Source organism: Phlebotomus argentipes, unplaced genomic scaffold, assembly GCF_947086385.1.
Source record: "Phlebotomus argentipes unplaced genomic scaffold, Phlebotomus argentipes genome assembly contig_46, whole genome shotgun sequence".
NCBI classification, from domain to species: domain Eukaryota; kingdom Metazoa; phylum Arthropoda; class Insecta; order Diptera; family Psychodidae; genus Phlebotomus; species Phlebotomus argentipes.
In genome coordinates this window covers 374,362-399,583 of record NW_026776153.1, presented here as the reverse complement: position 1 = coordinate 399,583, position 25,222 = coordinate 374,362, and the positions used below count along the sequence as shown (strand labels likewise).

The 25,222-nt window shown below is 41.4% G+C and overlaps 1 protein-coding gene across 1 annotated transcript in view; it reads left to right on the top strand.

Moving 5' to 3' along the window:
- Positions 1–25,222, top strand: part of LOC132262378 (discoidin domain-containing receptor 2) — a 67,015-nt gene that overhangs the window by 30,860 nt on the left and 10,933 nt on the right. The window contains exons 4-14 of the mRNA XM_059761645.1: positions 5,009–5,240; positions 6,518–6,665; positions 9,704–9,883; positions 14,159–14,301; positions 15,252–15,459; positions 17,137–17,268; positions 18,269–18,486; positions 18,830–18,968; positions 19,804–20,164; positions 22,658–22,909; positions 23,041–23,133. Of these exons, the coding sequence (XP_059617628.1) occupies positions 5,009–5,240; positions 6,518–6,665; positions 9,704–9,883; positions 14,159–14,301; positions 15,252–15,459; positions 17,137–17,268; positions 18,269–18,486; positions 18,830–18,968; positions 19,804–20,164; positions 22,658–22,909; positions 23,041–23,133 (2,106 nt within the window). The remainder of the gene's footprint in view (positions 1–5,008; positions 5,241–6,517; positions 6,666–9,703; positions 9,884–14,158; positions 14,302–15,251; positions 15,460–17,136; positions 17,269–18,268; positions 18,487–18,829; positions 18,969–19,803; positions 20,165–22,657; positions 22,910–23,040; positions 23,134–25,222) is intronic.

The following is a 25,222-nucleotide window of genomic DNA, read 5'->3' as shown; positions in this document are numbered from 1 at the left end:
GATAGGAATACTTGAGAAAATAGCGCTTCACGGAGTTCTTCGTGTCTGTGTAAATATTTAAAGTAAGTCGATTTCGGGAGAACCTTGAAATTTCGCTTCGCTACCACCGATTCACCGAAATTTTTGGACCTAAAAACACGACGCGGCGAAGCTCCTAAATGTGGGGTTGGCAGAGGGCGGAGTGTAAGTCATATATATTCAATAAAAGCCCTTCATTTTTCATGAACCGCACACGCACATTATAGAATCTCGTTAGAATGAAGCGACAAAGATTAATGCGATATCCCTTTACATACTGCCTGGTAACTCGGTGAACTTGCTAATTATACTGGGTTGAAGTTGGATTCTCTCTCGCGCGTCGAGAAAGTCTATTTGTTGTTCTTATTGAGGGAATGGGTGAGAGGGAAATGTAAAATTCCAGTGAAAAATTACACATCATCCACAATGTGTTTCGGTGTGTGTGTGGCATGGGATTTACACTGTGGGTCACGAATGTAATGACACCGCAAATATATTCCCATTTAATCTGCAATATGGTGTCTGAGAGCCATGAATATACAGTGAATGTACACAAAAATCCACTCTGGGGTAGCTATCTTTATTAATTGGATGCACTTTAAAATGCCATTGAGTCTATTTAATTGATTATGAAAATGGAAATTTTGGAATATAATGCAAAATTCCTGTTGAGGAATTACATTTAAAATCAATTTTTCCTCAATTAAGGCATCATAAATTAATATGCTATTCTCTCAACCTCGCATTGTTCACAAAATTTATACACAATTTTTTCCATCGATTGCGCGCGGGGAGAAATAGTGCTGCTGAACATCTAATAAGGCGAATATGAGTTAGATTTGTTCCTGCAACGTGTGGCGACTTGTGCAAGCCATTAAGGCCAACAGCGGCTCCACACCTCCTGTTGCCACTGTATTTCAGCAATGAAGTAACAAGCGAAATGAAATAATAATTTTAAAGTGGAGCAGGGCGGGGAAAAAGAAAGAAATAAGAGGGTGGACGGAGTGGAGGAAGAGGAGAAAAAAATGTCATACTTCCTCTCGAGAATTGTTTATTTTTTCACATTATTATTTCTTTTGTGTATTTTGCGCCACTTTGCTCCATTAGGAGAAGGCGTCTCTGCCGCGTCACTTTTAGAAAAAAAAAGTGCGCGCCTGCATCGGAATACAACCAGCGATAATTCTTGCGAGCACATTTTTTTACACACTCATTTGTCACTGGAAATGACGCTATAAATCCACATTGACTGTTCAACGCTGATTAGCCAAATCTGTCTATGCTTGGTTTATGTTTTCTTGTATATTTTTCTTGCACTCAAGATGAGAGGAGGGCGAGATCATTGGAATGGGAAGCGGGTTTAGAGTCTTATAATATTGTTGTATGTTGTAAGAGTGACGGATATTGAGATCCTTCGACAATTTGACGCACAGCTAATGAGGAATTTTTTTTCTCTTTGACTTTAAGACAGTGAATCTTTTGTGTTACTTATGAGCTCAGGTAAATTACTTTGGAAAATTGCGCACTGATGCCATGACAACTTGTCAGCGTGTGTTTCAAATTTTCCGCGTGTTGTCATGAATAGAGGAGTAATTCTGGGGAAAAACTCAATTGATTGATATGTTTAACATGAGAATCTCCGCAAACACAGCCTTTCAATGCCTGTCAAGACTTTTTTCCATGCGATGCACCCTCTGTTTGTGCTCCCGCACAGAGAATTCCCTTTGGACTCGATGGCGCTTCCCTATATGATTATTTCTCGTGAAAGAATATTTCACTGTACTCCTTGGCAGTAAAACCTCCCCGACTCCCGCGCTCCTCGGTCTTTTGTATCGAACTGGGAGAGACAATGTGTAGTGTTTAGTTGTTATATTTCATTCAGTAGCTCCGCCACCCCTTTTGTCTTCTAATGCACACTGAAAACTTGTATCTCGAGCATAAAATGTGCGTTTGTATGCTGATGTGTGCTGTATCTGGGAAATCTCAAGTTAAACATACATTATACATTAATATATAATGCATTCGGGTGGATGAAAAAAAAAGAAGTGTGTACTGACGAAGGAGTGGTGGTTGTGTTTCCTGGTGAGGAATTGGTTTTGGCATCGGCAATATGTTATTCACCATTTGCCGTTTCCACTCTTTCACGCTTTTTCCCTTTTTTTCCTCCCCCGTGCCAAGAGGAGACGCAGAGTCTTTTCGGGTTTTCGACTCACTTCGACCATAACTCAACGAATTCACCGTGGAAGAAGAGAGCGTTGAAATAGTGCGCCTTCGCAGAGACCCTTCTCGCATCCACTCTTCTATATATGCCATGCTGTTCAAACGTGAAGCCCAATGTTAATGATTAAAATGCAAATACCCATCGTAATGATGGGTGCCCTCTTTTCAAAATGTTTAGATCAAATTACATTTCTCCCTTTAGTCAATCATAAATCTTGTGCACCACATCCATCCACGCATTCGCATATTGCCTCTCATCCGAAAACACCAAATATCACTCTTCCATCTCTCCTTATTTCCAATGATTTCCTCTCTCTCTCTCTCTCCTTCTTTCTCCGGCCGCTTCTTTTTTCGGGCTTCTAATAATGCCGCACGGCCGAACAGGAGGGAATTTGCCTCCTCTAATATGGATTGTGAATAAAAGAATCGGGGAGATGGAGAAGAAAAGGCTTTAAGCGCATGATGGCCTCATGCTGGAAGTCTTTCGCTGATATTTTATTTCATATAAAAGAGATTGAAGGATAAAACAGCATGAAATCTATTCACACTGATGTCAGTCAAATTAAATCGACACACCAATTATTTTTTCCCTCCATGGAGGCAGAATAATAGCCTTTTATGTATATACGTATGATTGGAGCTATAATACTCTCATGAGAGAAGAATTTACGCGGGGAAGGAAAATGATGACACTTGTATCACTTTACATAATAGGGCAACACGTGGAAAAAGAAGCAAAAATAAAAGTTGAGAACTCGATCAGCTTCAACCAGTGTGTGTCTGGCGAGACGGAGAAGAAGTTGAATAATTATCAGCAATTTGTTGGTGGCAGAACTGAACGAGATAATAATGGTGGTGATGAATTCAGTAATTGCAAAATGGTTCTACTCGCGAGAATATTGATCAGAGAAAGAGAGAGAGCGTGAGAGGCCATCGAGGGGTTAGCAACGCACAGACAAATTGTGACGCGCAGCAGATGATTATGTCAAAACATATGTGACATCTTGCGCATGTGAGTCCAATTATATTTTTATTGTGACGATGTGACGATGGATGACAGTTTGTGCCAGCTTTACGACCAATCTGCCAGAATCAATTCGAGCTGTGGCCAAAGTTAAGGGAAGTGTTGGAGAAATTCTGAAGAGGGTTAATCTGAATCCAATGACCATCAGTTTAGTGTGTTTCGTTTCTCTTCTTTTTTTTTATTTCGAAGTGAGCGCACGTCTTTATCTGACAAATTGACATACTTTTCAAAATACATTTATCGTATATGGCGGAAAATCCATTAATGCAAATGTTCTGCTCTTGACAGGTAATTCTGTGCATATCAAAAGAAATTGTTGAGATTCTGTGGTGTATTTGTTGCGAGAAGCGCCAAAAAGTCAGCCGAAGGAAGTGCTATAGAATTGTAAATTGTCTCAATGTTGCAGACAACAATGCTGTGCCTCTTTGATTATTGCGGTGTTTTGGGTCAAAATTTATCGTCTCTACAAATATAAAAGTCAATATTGACAAGATTTCGTGTGATATGTGATTCGAGTGGCAACCCCTTGAAAATCATTTAAATCGTTAGATCTGCGCCACAAAAACCATCCTCAGGACATTTATAAAGTATGTGGAAGAAAAATAGAGAGGAAGAAAAAAAAGGAGCGAGAAGAGGCAACACAATAAAGAAAATTGCGGTTTGACCTCATACCAAAATGGGTATAGAGAAGATGACGAGGGCGATGTGGGCAGAAGGGGGAGATTCTATTGTTGGTCAGACATCACAGATACTCCTTATCGAATCTTACAAATTCCTCTAAATGTTGAAAGTTAGCATTTGAAGAGCACAATTTGAGGAATTCTCCCATCCGTATTCCAAATGTGATGCGGCCTCACTATCCCCATGAATCTCTCTTTTCACTTAAATGCACAGAATTGAGTGTGTGCAGAGAACAGAGAAGAGGGTGGCTTTGAGCGCGCAACAAAGTGAAGGCATCCATCCAACCATCTGACTGACATACAATTCATGTGCATATACTTATATAGGCAGCAACATAAAACGACGCCAACAGACACTCCATGATGATGTCGATAATGATGGTGAAAAGTCAAGAATGTGTTAACCAAAAAGGCGAAAATGTTAGACACCAGCAAACAGCATTACACATCCTCTTGCGGGCTTACCCCAGAAATGGCACACGCTGTCGCAGTCCAGGTGACATTTAAGTGGGGCTGCAAAATAATTGTAACACACAGTATTCAATATATTTATAAAACTGGAGGAATTCGTGGAGTTTTCCGTGCATTTCAATTGCAAAGCAATTGATTACGAATTTCTTAAACAATTCTGGGAATTTCCCGTCATCTGGGTCAAGCCACGGTGTCAGTTTAATGCAGTGTTTCGCAGTAAGACACATTTCCGCCCGCCAACGCCTCCGAGCTGATAGTGAGGGTGGATTGTGTCAAGAGGAGTCCTCAAGGAGTTCGAGGGACAGGCCGTGTGTGGGGCGTGAGGCCAAGGAAGGCACACACTTGAGCATTCTTATGCCCCAGCACATATTTATAAGATTGTTGCTGGCGTTGTGTGTAAATTAGGCTCATTGTCCTGATTTATGTCGATCCACTTCAGAATATACTATTCCCCTCTGCATTCACCGCATTTCCATGGGATTCCTTATTGTTATTCTCTACTCTCTCAATTTTTCCTTATCTCACCCGACTCATGTTGTGTCTACACCGCTTCTCACGTGTCTGATCTGCCCTTTTTCTTCTTCCCATCGACATTTAGATTGAAAGTCGATAACAACGGCGGTGCCTGGTGTCCGAAGCATATGGTGTCCAGAGGCCTGAAGGAGTATCTCCAGATTGACTTGCTCCAAGTGCACGTGATCACGGCCATCAGGACACAGGGGCGCTTCGGCAAGGGTCAAGGGCAGGAGTACACCGAGGCCTATGTGATTGAGTACTGGCGGCCCGGCTTCGCCAAGTGGTATCGCTGGAAAAATATTCAGGGCAAAGAGGTGAGTGTCAATTCCATTTCTCCTCCATTCTCGTGTCATTTGCAATTCACCCTTTTAATTTCCGCCATCATCAATCTCTCCTCTCCCTGTTTTCCTTGCAATTTCTACCAATTTGTCAACAAAGCGCGCGTGTGCTATTTAATCACATAATTGCGCAATTTGCCTCATTATTAGCTACTAATTAAACTACTGATTTACAGCTAAGCTTATTTAATTTTCTTATTATCTGCCGTTGCTAAATCCCTGCTTTGGCTGCGCACTTTCTCATGTTAAATTGATGGAAATTTATCCATGCCCGCAGAGCTTTGTTTGCAACAAACTCACACAAACACACCCACCAAAAGTGACAATTTTCTTGACACATTAAGCTTGACTCGCATGTTCAATATTTAAAATTTTGGTTAACATTTTTCACAGCATTGTTTGCTGTGCCGGAGATTTAACAGCGTCAAACATGCAGTCAAGATTGATTGATAAGGAAAGTGTTTGAACAGATGGCAGAGGCCTGGACGTTATCTATTCATGCATGAAGATTTAAGTTAACAAACCGTCATTTAAAGGATTTGGGGTGTTTTTTTACCCCTCTGAATTTACGGTATGTTGAAGTGCGGGAAAATCAATTTGGCAGATTGACAAAAGTTCATTCATTGACCTCAAACATCGTCCACAGTCATAAAGTGGATGTTATTATTGCCAAATAGTGAAGGAGAAGACATGAAATGTGCATAATTTTGAATAAAATATGTACGCATTAGATGTGATTTTTGCTGTAATAATTCGAGAGGAGTTTATGTAGTGTGTAGAAATGCAATGGAAATTCCTTTTCGTCGCTCAAATGTCTCTTGTCAGCGCTGTTTTGCATGCAAATTCACCTTCTATATTCCTCTGTTTTTGGGATCCTTCATACATATACATAAATATTTTTCTGCAGTGATATTGGAAATAGGTAATTTATTACTTTTCTCGTGAAAGGTACAATCTATTTTTCATGGCAATTCAGCTTTTTCCCATTGTGTGCCATTTTTCCCTTTCTTTTTCTCATATATAATATTGCTTATATTTCATATTGGCTGCGGGTGTTTTGTTTTGCAAAAAGCGAAATAGAGAGAGAGCCAACTATTTCACGTCTTTTGACTCATATTCTTGCATTTTTCATTTGCCAACCCAGGCGACATTTATTGATTTTTATTTATTTACTCAACTTCTTCCTTTCTCAAATACCCTCCGCATTCACTCACTCACTCACGTGTGTCTTTCTTCTGGGGGTTTCATTGCAGATTCTAACAGGAAATATTAACACGTATAGCGAAGTGGAGAATAATCTACAGCCAATTATTTTTGCATCGAAAGTACGTCTCTATCCCTACAGTCAGTACGACCGGACGGTCTGCCTTCGCGTGGAAGTGGTGGGCTGCATTTGGGATGGTGAGTAGAATATAGTATGAAATAGAATAAATGCCATCGGCCACTTGCGATACTGCGAGCAGTGGCAGTAAAAACTCCAGAGTGAGTACACAATAAAAGTTGCACAATATGTTGCCACCTTCTCCACTGTCACTGGCCCAGAGAGAATATCGCCAGGGCAAGAAGATGGCAAGCAGAAGAGGGGAAATTGCTGGTTGAATACTTCAGGCAGACACTTGAATGGAGCACTTGCCAATACACAATATAAAGTGATTTAGAAATAATTACCTGAAATGGCAATTTATTAATTTAATAAAGTGGTTGTAACTCTCGGCCACTTGCGCGCTCTTCGTTGGCTCTGAGATTCTCTCCATGGTGTTCAGATCGCGCACAGTGTGTGGCGAAGAAGAAGAAGCATTATATAGAAATTATAATTGATAAATTTATCTCGACGCTCACATCTCTTAATTCCATCTTCCTTATATGCAACATAGAATTGATTTGAAATGTCTTGTGGTCTCCCTCGTCGCCGATGCGCCGTCTCACTTCATCTCTCTCTCTGGGTATGAATTGTGAAATTTAATTCAATTTACCGGAAAGGAGGAAAAAAGCCAATAGCTGCCCATGCATCTCGAGATGACGCTATGTACAGTGGCGAGAAGATTTCCTGGGACTCCGCGTGTTTGCCACCTAAATTCAACTGGCAAATTGTCATTCATGAATTTTTTGTGGGCTCACTTAGAGAAGCTGTCCAAATGAGAGAATGTCAATTGATTAAAAAGTTTCTCCAACTCAATCTGAAACTCTATCTTGTTAAGTTGCTCCAATTTGTGGGCCACAGTTTAAATTTGTCTCCGTAATTCAATCAAATGATTTTATCAGTCAATTAAATTGGGTGGAATTTCTATGAGTTTTCCAGAGAGAGCTTTCCAACTTATCACAGTGTTTGAAAAATCAGTTTTCAAGCCTGGAATATTTAGCTGTGTGAATTTATTCATATAAGGAAAAGTTTTCCAAATTTCCCAAGGAACTTGACTGAAATATTTTGTCATTATGTTGTTGGAAGTTTTGCTGTGAAATCTGAACATTTATCTGACATGTTAGTGAAATTCTCCACGCGTCTGTACATGAGTTATTTGACAAGGATATGATGAAAGTTATTCTCTCAAGAAATTGTTGCATAAGTCCATACAGTGGATGAAAGAATTCATCCACAAAGTTGCAGGGAAAATAAATTGATGTGGAGGTGTGAAAATTTATTCACAGTCGCCCACGGGAGAGGGTTAAGAGAGGTGAGATGAAATGAAAAATTGAAAATGTGTCATATTTATTTATATACACACACTACTCTACATTCTCTGCTCGAGTCGTGGCACTTCTGCGAAGCAATCCAGCAACCCTTAGACATTGGAGTGTTTAGAGCTTGTGAAAGTGTGGAGAGTGTGAGAAAATGCAATAAATAAAAACGTCAATCAGTAATTTGAATGACATTTTTGTTGAAAATTCAATAACTTTATGGGGCATTTGTAACAATAGCGAAGTCACTGGGAATTAGAGGCTCTATTTGATTTTTTTTATCCCCCGTCATATGTGCTGGCAGGAGTGAAGAGATTTTTTTTTACACATTGGCTCCCTTCTTTTGTCCTTCGCCATTGCAGGAGTCAAGAAGAAGTCAGTGGTAGAATGAAGAGGGTAAGAGTGAGTGGAGGGCGGCTGAGAGGCGAAGAATAGGAGAAAATACTGAGCAAGATGTATAATTCAAAGTAACAATGGGAATGGAAAGAGCACAAGTGAATTAGTTAAAGTGAAATTTTCTGGAATGAAATTTAATTTTTAATAATCTTATCCTCAGGGAGTCCCAACCAGCATCTTAGTAGAATTCCAATGCTCGCGGGGTTGGCGGTACTTTTGGGGTGTTATGGCGAAACATCCCTGGTCGTGAGGAGGAGGGAGAGTGATTTCTCAGCCATGAGAATGACTGAGTAGATCTCCCGAATGGCGCTTAGACACAATACAATCCATATTTTTCTATATACACAACCCATAATATAATGCAATAATAAAATCTTCGTCTCTCTCCTTATGAAATACATAATTTTATTATTTGAGATATTATATGCCTTTTGCACCACCTGCTCGTGTTTCGTTTTTACCATCCACAAGCCCAAGCCAAAGCACACAAGGATGAAGTGAATGAGATAAAAAGTATGAAGTTTACGGGGAAAAATAGAGACAGAGCAAGCACAATCGCTCTGTTGACTACAAATTAGGCGGATGAGAAGAAAATCGATTTATATCATCTTCAATTTTTTCTGCCCCTTCTTCTTCTTCCAAACCTATTGTGTTACATAATAGTGAAATATGTTCCACGATATACGATGACGGTTGAAGCCATGGGAAAACAGGGGATTAGACGAGAGATAATCGAGCTCAAGGTATGGAAATTTCAATCAAAATGTCAAACAGGTGAATTATTCATTGCCCTAAAATACAAGTGCTCTCTTTCATTGCTTAAATATCCACTCATGGCGAATAGCTGAATTTGACCCGAGAAAGTGTCCTCAAGTGGGAAAAGGGCAAAGTCGTCCAAAACAAGCCAGAGGAAAAGTCCGAGAAGTGTGCGCGTATTGTGGAGAAAAAGTAGATTTTTCTGTATTGCATGGTCAGGAAACATAATATCCTGGAAAATATACTCAAGGATTCCATGGAAAATACGAGCGATGAATGAAAAAAGTGGCCTGGAATTCTGTGTCGTGCTGTAATATGTCGAAGTGGTGAAGAATAGCGGCAGCAGGATTAGAAGTGAGCACTTGAAACTGTGCGAGAGAGTAGCCATGAAGAGTGGCAGAATAACTTCTCTGGGGATTCAAATGGATTTCTTTGTCCAGCCAACGGGTTTTAAAATCCTTCGCAAGTACAGTACAGGACTCTTTTTCCCTGTGCATTCGCAAGAGTTATTCAACCAACAATATTTGCATTTCTCCATCATACAAGGCTAAGCTAAGATGTGAACTGATATATTCTTTTCTTTCTATCTTTCCATGCTGGCACACCATCAGAGGGACTGATATCGTACAGCATTCCGAAAGGTGTTCAGCGCGGTCTGGAGGTGGATCTCTCAGACCAGACGTACGACGGCCGAGAGGAGGGCGATCGATTAGTTGGCGGTTTGGGGCAATTAGTCGATGGCCAGAAAGGAAATGATAATTTTCGGACTGATATTCATGGCTTTGGTAAAGGTAATCTATTTTAATTGTGAAAGAGAATTAGTGTGTGTGTGTGTGAGAGAGAGTAGAGAGTGGAGCCGAAGCTCATGAATATAAATATTTATGGAGAATGCTCAATTACACAGGCATTACACACACATCCATTTCTCAACTTCTTAAATAAATAATTGGGCCATGTACTCTATGGGAATATATACGAGCGACATGGGAGATACAATTATATCAATTTCTATGTGCCGCATTCATTGCAAAATTTGCTGCCAGTGATTTTATTCACAAATCAATATGCTCGTAAATGGGAAAAGGTATAATATGGCCCAATGAATCTCTAATTGCCATTTGATCACACTTGAAGAGAGTCACTCACATTTCTAGTTTACTCTCCACCCAAATCATTGTGCACAATATTTCAATGCCTAATCATTTTTATCGGCGGGGAAGCCTCAATATAGTGTTCTTTTCTTTCCCGGCCCATATTTTCCCGGTGGGCGGAAAAGGGGGCGCACAAAGGCTCTGCACAGGCATTAACATGGGAATCAAATTGATTTTTCTATCGGATTCCCCAATCAGCCATTTCCTATATCCGGTCCCAAGTGCGATCTACACTTTTGAAAACTAACTCTGGCCCATTATGACTTGTAGCGCAGTCGGCGAAGACGCAAATAGAATTTATGGTTTGGTCTTATGTATGTAATACGCCGTGTTATACACTTCAGTGCCGGAACACCGACCGGAATGAGCCCAAAACTTGACTTTGTTGTTGGGATTTCGGTGGAGGAACACATTAAAACTTAATGATGTGATATCGTTTCTGCTGGAAAAGTTATTAACTTGAGATGGCGAGAGAGAGAGCGAGTGAAAGAGTGTGTGAACGGCAAGTACACACCGCGCACTTTGTAATCAAACTTGAGAGTGAGAGATTATTAGTTGTAATTGTGGAGTGAGAGATGATATTTTTCCCATTTCTCCTCTCACTTGTTTGACGCTTTTTCAGGGGGTGTGTCGCACACGGAAAAGATATGTAAATATACGCGCCAGAAGAAGCGAGCTGTCAGTCTGTCTGTCTGGTCATAAAATGTGTGATGTAGATGTTATAAAATAATCAAATTGATATAAAACGACACGAAATATTTAGTGCTTACAAGGAATTTTCAGAAACACGAATGCATTTTTTAAAATCCACCTTGTTTTCTCTCTGTCTCAGGAAGAGAGAGAGATAATAAATTTGTAGGTTGTTCTCATCTAACAAAATTGTGCTGGAGAGAAAATACATATCTTGTAGAAATTACATTCATTTTCTGTAGTGTGCACACATGTTACAGTTTTCCTGTTTTGTAACTTTAAAGAGCTCAAAACCTCCTTGAAAACCATAAATTATGCCAAAATTGCATTACAAATCAATTTCATTGCGCTCTGCTCGAGAACACACTTTAAGCTAACTAAATAAATCAGTTCTCTAAACATTCTCACTCAGTCAACTCATTCGGAGTTGTATGAAATTTACCTCCTCTCATAACACATCATGGCTGCTCATTTCTTATTAACTAGCACCATGAGCTGAGAGGGGTGCGGGAGGGCATTTGGGTGGGTGTGTGTGTGTCACCCCTCGGTATTTCCGCTTTTCTCTGCACCGCAAAATTGACTTTGCCACTGGAGAGATTTAATTTTTCTGCACACTTTACGGTCATTTGCCTTGCCACAACTCGTGTGCATGTGTGTGTGTGTGTGTATGCTTTGGCGGATGAAGTGGAGCAAAAAGGGCACCCAAGATTAATGATAAGAAATAAATTCTAATTCTCTATTAATTTTAATTTAAATGCAACACCCAAAGTCACTCTGTCACATCTCTCTCGCCACTTTATGGCGTCTTGAGGCGAGAGCGACGCCGCAGGGGAGGTGAGAATGGGTTCTAAAAAAGGTGAAAGGTGATTCAAGCGTCTTCCGTCCTCCGGAGGGAGAGTGGGGTGGGCAAAGTGTGGGCGGCGGAACAGATTGTAGTACGTGAGGATAGAGCGTGTGGGTGTGCCGGGATCCCTTTTGTGTGATCACAATCCCAACCGCATCGCTAAGGATGCGACAGTCTCGCAGGTCCTTTTCGCCCCAGCGGCGGTCTTACGGGAACTGAAAGTTTTTGCATTTTTCATGTTAATGACGGTGTGTCCTTTCTATAAATATTCCCTTTCGCCGTATCTCAAATTCCTTGCTCTCACTTCCCGTGTATTTTTCCCCATGTACACACCCGCATTTACACACAAATCCCCATAGTGAATAAGAGCAACTAGCATTCGCCCCCCCAATCCCCGTGAGTGACGCTGAATTGGGGGGTGAATGGAAGTCTGTGTGGGTGATTTTTTTCTTCTTCCCTCTTTCGGACCCTCTCGACTGGGGAGGATCACGCTTCAGTGTGCTATTTTATGAGATTCGGAATTGCCTCTAGGCTATTATTCTATAATGCTCACCACTCTTGCTCCACCAACTACACTCCATGCGCGGTGTGTCGGAACGATGCCTGTCTGCATAATATAATATTTTATTTGCCACCCTCGCGTACGACTGTCGGAGCCAACACACGGCACAGAAATGTTTGCCTTCAATTCCCGAATCGGCGTGAAAAAAGAATGCTTTCGGGGTAAATTTGCTCGTTCACTTTTGGCCTGACCTTAAAGCCTTTCTCCCCAGTCTTAAATACTCTCCCATGACTCACTGGCGACTTCAGCCATTCCTCATGCATGGCATACAATATTATATGTTGGAATGAGTGGCGTGACATCACTCTGACTGCATTTGACGACAGATTCGAGGCGACGACACTCACGCGAGCGCCGGAGCATTTTCATTGATGGTGTCGCAAACGAGGGGCTCTCAAGTGCACTCACTGTGTGGCCATCCAGTGGCCCAAGTGGTGTTCACAAGTGACTCCGCAATGGCTGATAATTGCCGTATCACACAGAAAACTACTTCGGTTCAGTGTGAGAAAGATACACAATTATCCGGCACATAAGAATTGTGCAAAGATTGTGCAGAAAACACTCAGATTTGCAAATAACAATGAGGAAATAAGAAGGGCACAAATACTTAAATTATTGCAAAGATATGACTGAATCTTGTCAGAAAGTCAATACCTTTAAAGGTTTTCCAATTGAGTTTTGAGACCCATCAAAATAGGCCATTCTGAATTTTGCCGTAACGTTTGTGATTGAGAAATTTTGCGAAACTCCTTCACGTAAGTTATGAAACGTGAGGAGGACACATGCTGTATTCATGGTGAATGTACATGTATGTAGCACACTATGGCAAACTTTAAATCTTCAGCATTCAACGACTCAGTGACTGATGTCAAAAGGAGCCCAGAAAGCAATATTTCCTTACACCAAAAGACATCTGGAAGCTGAGAAAAACTATCTAAGGAAATGTATCCCTATCAGTGTAAACTTCCCCACACTGCATATATGCTCACACATATTGCCGATCGCGCGCGCTGAAAAGGAAGGGGAGAAAAGATGGATTGGGTGGTGGGAAAAAAGCGGAGCCGTGTGGAAAAATAGTGAAAATTCAGTGTACTCCACCTCTCGTGTAATACGGCATATTTTCCACAGTTACAGTCGAAATAGCATCCTGTTGGGAGTAACGAAATGGCGACATTTTGCTGGCGATGTACATACTCCAATATTCCATGGCAGAGAAACACCTTTGCCAAACCCCACCCAGAAACACCCCGCGCGCGCTGAAATGCTAGATTCCTGCTCTCTCACTGAGCCGGCTTTTTACCATTTTCTGTTATTGCACTGTTGTGTATTACTTATATATTTTCACTTGACGACGAGAACCTCTGGGTGTGTATAAATATTTAAAATTTCCATCTGAATCATTGCGGGGCGGCGGCGGGCGTGCTTTTGGCAGAAGTTTTGCAGGTTGTGAAAGTGCCAAAAACAAAGGGAGAAAAGGAGATGAATGTGTTTGGAATATGAGGTGAATCCAAGAGTTAATCGTTTCATTTTGTCACCCTCACCAAAATGTAGCAACGATTGGTGGGGGGTGAGTGGGTTTCGAAGGAAACTTTCCCTGCGGCTCTCTCGCCACCATTCCACCCTCACACAGCGCCATGGCGTGAGGTTGAGGGGCGAATGGGCGCCCTTATGGCGCCACTGACCCACTCGGGGTACAATTTCTACAGTGTATAAACACAACCCCAATCGTAAAATGCGATGTTTGTCTCTCCCGCAGGAGATTTCTCTGTCCCCCTCCATTCCTCCAGCGACTCACGGTCTTTCTTCGCTCTCATTTCAGGATACGAATGGGTTGGATGGCGCAACGATACCTTCGGCGGTGGAGCTGGCAAACCGGTGGAGATGGTCTTTGAGTTCGACACTGTGAGAAATTTCACCTCAATGCTCCTCCACACCAACAACATGTTCAGCAAGGATGTTCAGGTGAGGGCGTCCAAATGGGCAGACGGAGGGCGACTAATTGAAATTTCCCCCACTTCCTCACCACTCGTCATCCTCACTATTTGACTTTTTATATCATTTTTATGGCACACTCATCACCTTGTCGCCCGACGAGGCGCAATGGAGGAATCCCTCGGAGACATTTCTACATTTCTGTTTTCGGTTTTATTTTTTGCGCCTGTCCGCCTTTCGACTCCGAATGGCTCTCAGAGGGTTTTAGAGGATGCCTCATGCAAATTGCAGATGAGGACATTTGCCAGGACTTTAGCTAGAGACTTCATCTACATTTCATTGGGGAGGAATGACACAAAGTTTTATTGGAAAGAGAATTCTTGATAGATTTACACACACAAATGGCATTGGAAAATTTGCAAGGAAAAGAAGTGAAATTGTATTGTAGAAAAAAAAAGAATCACAATTGTCCCTCAACATAAACACAACCTAATCTAGACTGTATATGTTTAGAGAATGAAATCTGGAACACACTTTCATATTCATGTGTACAAATTTAGTCACCTGCCTTTGGTAAAATATTCTGCAATGTTTTAGTTAATGGACCTTTCAGGTTAGAGCATGATATTAAATACTCGTACACACCATTATCGTCATCCTCTTAAATTTCCAGCAAAAGTTCACCCCTTTTGCATACACCCCTTGTCTCACCCAGTGTCATTACATCCTCTCCACACAGCCTGTCTCTATACCTACAAAATGTAGTATTCTGGCTGGAGAGCCATTTTTCCGTGCCATGAAATTGCAACATGGAAAAAGATGCTCCAGCAATCCGGGGAGTGTGGGTGAAAGTGTGTGTGTTTTTGCAATAAAAAGATGCGACAATGATGTCGTGCTTTTCGCCCATAAAATTATTTGTTCTTTGCTGTGTTGTATGCTTGTGTGCGGGGAAAATGATGATTTCTCCACTTGTTGTGCAGGTTTTTGTGCGCGCCAGCGTCTTCTTCAGCGTCGGCGGACAACACTTCACTGGGCAGCCTGTCCAATATTCATACATGCCAGACAGCATCATGGAGAATGCTCGCGATGTCACCGTGAAGCTCCACAACCGAATTGGCAAGTACTTGCAGGTTCACTTGTACTTTGCACTCCGATGGATTATGCTGAGTGAAGTGTCATTCGTTTCGAGTGAGTATTATAAGCAGTTTCAGTTCATTTTTCCCGCCCTCATCCTCTCGACCGTCTCTCTGGCATGGGTGGGATGGATTTTCCACCCGGAAAGGGTTCTTCGAAAGATCTCTCCTCGATGGGGCGACGGAGGGTTTGGCGAAGGAAATTCTATATACAAGGATTCGGAAAAGTTGGGTGGGAATTGTAAATTACGCGTGCACAGTTGCTGTGGGAAGAGATCGATCATTTTGCGTTAGAAAGTATTGGCAAAAATACACAATTATTATTTGATTTTTAATGGACAAATTCACTTTGAAGAAAACCGATGTCACTGAAAAAACTTCATTAATTGGAAAGAAAGAAAAAAAGTGTGGAAAATCTTATGCAAACAGCAATCATTTCTCGTCGACATTGAATTCAGCGATGTTTACACTTGCTTTTGCGCCACTGTAGGAGAGAAGGAGACTCTTGTGGGTGTGGAGACGCGAAAAAGAGTGAAGAAAAATGTTGAAATTATTTCTGGATCTCTTGCACGGTGAATATCAAATAACTCCTTGTGCTCTCGAGTATTACTGCTGAGACGCGGTCGTGGTAGAAAAAAAAATCACATAATCCGTCAAATATTTGTCACAAGTGTAGGTGGCTTAAGTGCGGAAGGAAGGTGCCGCGCCACGCGGAGTGGGAGAGAGTGCACAAGTGCTAAAGGGTGGGTTGTACACAGATTAAAACACGAAGAGCAATTATGTAAGATGTCGAGTCGAATGTTCGGTGCATTTATGCAAATACTCTGTGGCATTTTACACATCAAATGGGCATAATGGATGAAATGGTGTGAGAGAGTGACGGAGGAACTTGGTCTATTTGTACTTTTTCAGCCTGACTTCCGTTCATTAAATTCTTATAAACTGACATGTCATATATCATCTGCAATTATATGGGCAAAAAAAGACACTCTCTCGCAGTTGCAGAGAGTGAATAAATTCAATCTCATACTCGCGCGCGCTCTCCTGTCTAAATTTAGCTTTCCATTTCGCTATTTTATATAAATTTGTGCACATTGACTCTATTATGTACACTTTGCCATGTGATTTTTGCATAAAGTTGGAGGTTTCGCGATAAACTGACATCTTTCGCTGTCGCGGGGTCATGAACCGGATTAGTCCGTGTAGTTTTGCTTGTGCTGCTTTTATTTGCTGAATGCTTTATTATGCACAAGAAATGCAATCGCACAATTGCCAATACACAAATTTTAAATCTCCCTCTTCTAAGGAAGGGACTTAAGGGTGAGAGTCTGTGGAGTTGTTCAATGGCATACACGGGCTTTTGTGAAGAAGAGATTGGGTGGAAAAATCTCAAAAATACACACGCTCTGTTCATTGATCTCCTTCCTCGAAGGCATATCGAGTGTGTATTCACAATAAATCCACACACACACACATGATGCAAAACGACATGGCGAGGAGAAATGCTGAAATAACAATAAGGGAGAGAATATATATCTTGAGTTTTGTGATTTCGAGTGGGCCAGAGAGAAGAAATCCATTGAATCCCAAATTCTGGAGAGCATCATTGAAGAGGGAATGAGGGAGTTGGAAAATTATTGTGAATAAATCATGATTGTGTCGTATTAATAAATATTTTACCTTAAACTCAAAATGCTTCCCATCCGTGCTCTTTCTCTCTCCACCTGTGCAGCGCCTGTTCTTGGAAATTTCACCGAGGAGATGACAAATGGTAGTTCACTGCCTCCGGACACATCCCCGGAATATCCACTACAAAGAGATGAAGTTCAAACAATTCAAACGAAAAGCAATCATGTTCCACAGAGTAAGTTTTGTATTATAATATTCCTTCGTACCCTTGTAACTAAGTATGCAGCAAAGTCTTGGATGTTCCTACCTTTTCACTATATACTAATGTTCCCAAAGAGTGAGACTGAAAGCCTCCCTTGTATGCGGGCAGATGGTGTATTGCCAGGAATTTTCTCCTAGCAAAATTCGCAAGATTGTGGAAATTGAATACTTAACATAATTTCCCCTGTAATTTCCAGTAACGATTGACTTCAGATGCAATTGCATCACACACATATAACCATCCTTGATTGAAATTCTACAATCCAGGCCTTGTAATCAATATATTTTCAAGCAACGCTCCCTTTATCAGCGCATTATCATTAGTGTAATTACAAGTCCTGCTAATTACGCATATACTCATATGTCATAGCAATTTAACTCTCATATTCCCAGGTTGAATTGCGTCTAATTAGGTCACCTCACGATGCTTCAAGTTACTTTATTCCCTTCATTACCACCGTTGATTACTTGCATTTGAAGTATCAAAAGAAGTGTTTATTCAAACTTTTCGCAGGTGAATTCTGCAGAAAGTTATCAGGCAATTGCTGAAGCACCACACTCTTGTATACATTAATTATAGGAAAAATTCTTAGAGGGGGAATGCTTGAAAAGTATACAAGTGAAACTAATTAAAAACCAAACTGTGGCACAGTGAAATTCTTGCGATTCAATTTAACCAATTCTACACAAAATGTAGGTCAAATATTGTGTGGCAATTTCAGTTGCCTTTTGCCCCCTTTTTCTCCCAAATGAGCCGCACACAGATTTGCGGAATGTGCGGCGGCGACGGAAAGAGTCCAAAGCCGAAATGAAATCAAAGAAATTCGCCTCATCTAAAATATAAATCTCTCTATTATGCCTTTTCGCTCTTTGATACGCCATTTGGAGGCTGTTTGTGACAATTAATTTGATAAAATTTTCACCCTAATCATTTTTTGCTGTGATGTGTTTTTTTTTCTCTCTTGCCTCAACAGTCATCTCCCCGAAGCCCATCGACCAGGAGCCGGAGCAGAATTTTGTGGGTGTCATCATTGCGATATTGACCACAATTATTCTACTGTTGATTGCCATCATTCTGTTTATAATTGCTAAAAATAAGCGCAATCGCCGGGCAGATGTTCTCGGCACCATGCCTCACAGCCTCCACCAGGATGGACTGAATGTGGATAAGAGAGCGGCCAGCAATATTAAAGTGAGTAGCGCATTCAACCCCTTTTTCCCACACACAACTCATCTCGCGCTGGTTTGTGTACACTTGTCAGTAGCGCCGAGGGGGCTGTAAATTGCCCGGTTTTTTGGGGTCTCATCCGTGGGATGAGCCTCAAGTGTGTACCCAGCGAGAGGGTGAGAGGGTGATTTCACGCCAAATGCTAATGATGACGGCAATAATGGGGACCCAGAGTCGAGGGGGTAGTTTTGATGGTTGGAAAAAGGAGAGAGCAAGTGTGAATGTGTGGAATTAATTAAAATTGCTCCCCGCACACATATCAAATCGCCCCGCACTGATCATCCCTCTCTTCTTCCTGGCCCTGCAGATGGCAATGGACGACAGTGAGTCGATAGATAAGAGCAGCCTGTACCATGAACCCTTCAATGTCAATATGTACACAAGTGCGGCAAGTGGCTGCTCCCTCAATGATATGCAGCGTCATCATGTGACTCCGGATTATACTGGTTAGTACTTCTTTAATAAATTCCACCTTACACTCCGTTCACCCACGGCTAATCTGCATGAGAGCAGCACTCACGAACCCTCCGAAATCTCCTCAAATTCCACCCGAAAGTCGCCCCAAATCGATCGGCCGAGAGCGCTTGGCCGCAGCGACAAATTAGCATCCGGTGGAAGAAAGAAAAAAAAAGACAAGTGCCTGTGCAGAAAATAGGGGCTAATTGAAAAAGCGAAGTGTCTAGCGAGTGAAAGATATTTAGACAGAATCCGTGAAAGGTATGCTAATTAGTAGAAATGCAATTAAACACGAGCAGCAGTGAGGGTGTGTCATTCATATTAAGACGCTGACAAGCTCCCACGCTGACACCACTAAATCATACCCCTAATTTACTCTCCCTCAGCGGGGGAAATGTTGCTAGGCGCCCGGCGATGGATGGCTTTCTTGTAAATTTTTAATGATGGATTAAAAAGTGAATGATTTTAAGGAGCAAAAGCACTTGTCATGAGATAATTCAAATGTCCCTGGGAACTTGTGAAATTTATCAGAGTATAAAATGTTAGAATATTTCTTTTGGAAAATTGAAACTTTTCGGAGAGAAAAAGAACCTGTTTGTCATACATTCCTGAGGCAGTAAATTTTGCTTCCATCCCGAAAAGTCCTTTTTTTCTGAGGAGATGCAAAAATTCATGTGCTGCGGATGGCATTTCCCCAGAGTCGCCAGATGATTGAATACATCTTGGAGACTATTGTGCTCGTTTTGCTTATGATTCCAATTGAATATCACATTGCATGTCGCTCTCGAGGCGTCTCTTTTTCTCAATTTCGCTCTTCAATGGCAGATGTGCCGGACATCGTGTGTCAGGAGTACGCTGTGCCACACATGCAGGATTTGATACCCAAAATCCCTGGCGGCTACTGCAGTGTTCGCCTCACGCCGCCGCCGCTGAATAACATCTTCCCCAAGCCGCCGCCCATTCCGCCGCCGCCGTCGGAAAAGTACTACGCCGCCACGGCAATCTGCAAGCCCGCCACGCCCACCACCCCATCCACCGCGATGAACGCCTACAGCGACGTGGATGCCATCTCCACGGATGACGACTACCAGCTGCAGGAGTTCCCGCGACAGTCGCTGGGCATTGTCGAGAAGCTGGGCACGGGCATCTTCGGCGACTTCCATCTGTGCGAGACGAAGGGAATCAAGTGAGTCCTCTCCCTGATGCCTTTGTGCTACGCTCCCAAAGAGACTGTCGAGACCATCATGCGGTGGTTTTCTTTTGTGCCGCTTCCGCACCTTTAATTCCGCAACATACACGAAATAATCTCACCGAAGCGATAGTTTGCAAATAGCATTACGCGATCTGACGAAATGGGATTATGAGGGTGTTCAACTTGTGCAGTTTGTAATTCACACGGTATACAATTTCACTGGGAATCTCCTGTCGCAAATTCCATTAGGGCGCACTGCGAATGCACCTAAACATTGCCAAGGAAGATACGTATATATTCAAAGGAATCCAGCACAAGTGTACTTGATAATTTTCAGTTGCTATCAGTTGCCTTTGAATTCACATTTCCCACATTTAGTCCATGATAAGACTGCTTTTATACAAATTCTATAGAATTATTAAGATTATAAATTGTAGGGAAATGCTAGAAATTGATCAATCAACAATTCGCTCAAATATAGCGCAAAGGAATTGTTCTTTCGTCCTTCAATAAATTCCACAAACACCGTTTTTTATGGCGTGCCAATTGGAATTTTGGGAGCAACTCTCAATTTCCTCCAGAATGGAAAATGTATAACATCAAAATTGAGAGTGGAGAACACTTCATTTGAACACCCCTCGCGGGATTATTTCTCAGTTGTTGTGCACGCGTTTGCCATTCAAGTAGAAGTTTTAACGTGCTTTTGGGCACTTTTGCACCATTTGAAAGTGAAAATTAATGAAATACCATGAAACACGCTGAAAAGCCATACAATAACATTGGAGGAGTTTAGTTTTATATATATTTTATAATCGTTGCCATTTACAAAGAGTCTCTCGGCGTGGCGCTGAATGTGAATTGCAAGATCTCAAAATTGCCTCGAAGCGTGAATAATTGTAAAACTCGAATGGAGTGCAAAATCTCAAATAATATCGATGAGAGATAGAGAGATTAAAATCTGCGGGCGCACAAACTAGAGGAAATTCAATCTCAATGGCCTAATGGGACACTTAATGGCTCAATAAAGTATCTGTGAAAAGAATATTGCGTGAGAATTCAAACAAGACATTCCACATTACGGTCGGAATTTGTTTTCACATAATTAATACGCTAAATTGAATTAAGGCTGAGTGCGAGAGAACAAGTTTTGCCATCGATATTGCGCATTTGCGCTTTCATTCGTAATTTACTTGTGATAAATATTGTGAGGTCTGTGATAATTTATGAGATACTTTTTCAGTGGATGTAAAATAAAAATTATCACCCATTTGCCAGCAATTGATTTCAAGTAGAAGATTCCAAAAGGATTTAATTTGAAATCAATTGATAGAGTTTGCAAACGAGAGAGTTTAGAGAGAGAGTGAAAAAAAGCGATTGAATGGCAAAGTTTTAACTCGTTACAATACAAGTTTAAAATAAAATGGGATTTTGCGCTTTAACTATTATTTTCTCTTAATTACATATTTTCAGCGTGCGATGTTGAAGCAGAGAATAAAAAAGCACAGAAAATCCTTCGTTCATTAAACATAGGATTAGGTGAAAAAGAATGGGAAAATGTGTACAATTACTTAGAAGGGATTAAAGAAGAAAGGCGGCATTCGCATGATGCGAATAAAGTCATGGAAATAATTGAAAATATTAAAAGGGTGAAGGCAGTCATTTTACACATTTAATCCCTGAAATTCTATATTTTAAATCCCCTTTTCATACAGAAAAGAAAGTGGAAGTATATCAACGTGAAGGCGAATGGTCTAAAGGAAACAATAAATTCTGAAATGAAAGAATGGCAATCTTTAAGAAAAAAAATACACTGTGTAGAAAGTTTTCGCTTGTCAGCAGCTGCAAGAAAAGTGTCTCAGTGAGTTTGAATTTCCCTCTCTGGAAATTCAAAAATGCACTGTGTTGAATTTCTTATGAGGAAAATGAGTGGATAATATTTGAGATAACTTTGTGAAGAGCATCCATTCATACTTTGATCTTTTCCTCTCCCGTTCGCAGTGGAGCGCATAGTGAACTCATAATAATTGTTGATGTAAGACGCGCGGTGCAAGATTGAGTAACTTTATTAGAAGCTGTACGGCGGATTATGTGCACAAGATTGGGAAAGTATGAATATGAAGTTGAGCTGTAATTCGAGGAGTTTAGAAAACTTTTTAGTTATCTAAGTATTTTATCGGAAAAGCATAAAATTTTTCCAAGTTGAAACATTTTGTGCAAATTTTACCAGTGCAATTCCAGTGAAAAGATGAAAATTAAAATGATGGACTCTATTTGCACAGTCACATTCAAATTATTCAGCTTGGCAGAACGGTTGGTAAAAAAAAATAGTTCAGAAAAAAAACGTTCATTTGCGTAAGAAAATGAGTGAGGCTGAAGGAAATGGCTGGCAGAGTCTCTGTGTTTTTCACCCCTATTTGAGCCATCTTGGCCAGCATAATAAGGCATAGTGGACAATTATGAAGAATAATCCTGTAATTACCGTTGCAGTTCTAGTCTGGTTGGTGTCGCAACCCTTCGCTCGAGTGCACCTGAAAATGTGAAGAGGGACTTTCGAGCAAAAGCCAGACACCTGGGACGCCTGAGTGATCCAAATGTGGCCAAATTACTAGGGGCATGTCTACGAGATGAGCCCGTCTGTGTTGTACTAGACTATAGCAATTGTACAGGGGATTTAAATCAATTTCTCCAAGAGCATGTTGCGGAGACAACTGCCGTTGGGGTACAAAATAATTCGCTCAGGTGAGTGATGAATCTTTTCCCCCCGCACAGGTAAAAACCCTCTCCCAACCCCCCAGAGCAGGGATGCGATGGGCAAAAATGATAGCTGTGTGCCAAGTTTATCTAACTCCACATTATTTGGTCTTTTGCAGTTACGGCTGTTTGATCTACATTGCCACACAAATTGCCTCGGGCATGAAGTATCTGGAGCAAATGAACTTTGTACACAAGGATCTAGCAACGAGGTTAGTCTTTGCTCTTCACTCTGTCCGTCCTACACCACCCCCCGACCGCCACCCCCTCTTAACACCGCACCACTCCGTACACTAGCAATTCAGGTCAACTCAATATTAATCTACATTTTCTCTCTGTGCCATTTTTTTTCTTCTACCTCTTGTGCTCCTCCTCCGCCCACACGTGGGCGAAGAGCATTTCTGCGGACCATGAGACAATCGTGCGTTGACATTATGTGGAGGGAAAAATGTTTATGGTTGTGGGGAATATGAGGAGGAAAAGTCTAAGTAATTCCCTGCCTGCACACTCTGTTTCCTCATTTCCGGGGCGCCGGCGAGGCCGTGGGGCGCTGAAGGGGCAGCACTTCGGGAGGAAGAGAGAGAGAGAGAGAGATTGAAGGAGAAAGTGTAAAAGTGAGCGTGACATGGTACTCAAAATGAATTTATTTCCTCGCGCTGTGTCGCTAATTTTTTTTCCCTAGTATGTATTTTTAAAGCCCTCCGGTTCTGAAAACCATTTCCCTCCTCACTTGAGGCTCTGGGAAGATAAGCGAGCTGCTAAGAGAGCGCAGAGTTGGATGGAAATTAGCTGAGAGACTGAAAACGTACAAGAATGCGAACAATTCACAGGATTTTCCTATGACAATTTGATTGTTTTGTTATTTATTTATCAATTCTCACCTTGAATGAATTTGATAAACGTAGCAAGATTGTCTGAAAATAGAAGAAAATAGAAGAAAATAGTGAGCTGACATAGAAGCTCAAATCTATTAATGAAATTGCAAAGTTATATCCTACATTACTTCATTCATCATGTACCTTGTTTTTTTTTTTGCTATTTGATGCTCACAACTCGTTAGACCTTTCAAGAAACAACAATGGAAAATTCCCATTCGGCAATTTCTCATTCCTTTTTAATTGCTTCATTAATATAATGGCAGCGAGATACAATCTCTCATCTATCATCCCAAAAGTGGCCAACTCTGCGCGAGGGTGCACGAGGGTGAATGTCATCAGTATGTGAGAGGTTGAAAGGGGCCAGCAGCTGTCCCTTCCTGTTGATTTTAAATTAAACTTATGAATATTTAATTCAATTTGTAATTATTTTTATTATTACACCCAGACGTGAACGAAAGTTCCGCGTGCCGCTCCAATGCAATTGTGTGCGACAAATAAAAAGTCGCGGCGACAGCAATATTGCATTCTGTGCGTGCGCCGCGGCGAATGGCGCGTCACACAGTATAATTATTCCCTATATTTTCCTGCATTGCCACACGGACCTGGACCACCCCCGTTGAGAGGGTGGGGGACGTTGATTCAACACAACAACAAAATCGGCACGAGGGTCACGTGGGTGTGATTGTTAAATATTGTAGAAAAAAAATATTAATTTTACACCAATGCACTTTGTCACCATGTCGGAGAAACAACGGGCGCGCGTTGGTTTTGTGTAGATTTTATTGAATTCAACTCCGGGGCACGCCATTTACCATTTCCACCCTCTCTCTCCTGTTCAGGAGAGAACTTCTCCCCTCATTGCCCTGCTTCACCCACTATTGATGATATGTTTTCCGTTCACTTCTGCAATAATACACATTTCATTTTTCATTTGTACATATCCGATTCGTTTTGCTCGCCGGCATTCATGGGGCGTTAGAACGTGTGTGTGTGTGTTTGTGTGTGAGACGCAGTTGAAAAAGGACACGATAAGCCGTGAAAGTCTGTGATAGTTGAGATTCTTTGGTTATCCAATAAAGTTCGCTAGATGAAAAGTATAGTTAAATACTTTCTGCGAAAGAATTAAATTGTATAGAAAACAAAGGGAGTTTTCCGCCTCCCCCATGAAATGATCCTGTCTCTGGATGGCTTTAGCACATCAACATAACCGCAAAAGCTGCGAATTGCTAAGAATCACATCCTGCGATGGGGGAAATATGGGGGATTTGTGAAGCTCTGTGTGTATATTCTCAGTGAGCTTTAATCCTATTTGAGATTAAAGAATCTCACCCAGTCTTCCCGCATGCGAGACGCCAGGCAAAGAGGGAGGTAGGGTTAGATGTGAGAAATTACGGCGAAGAAGGATGAGCCAGGAGACGTGCAA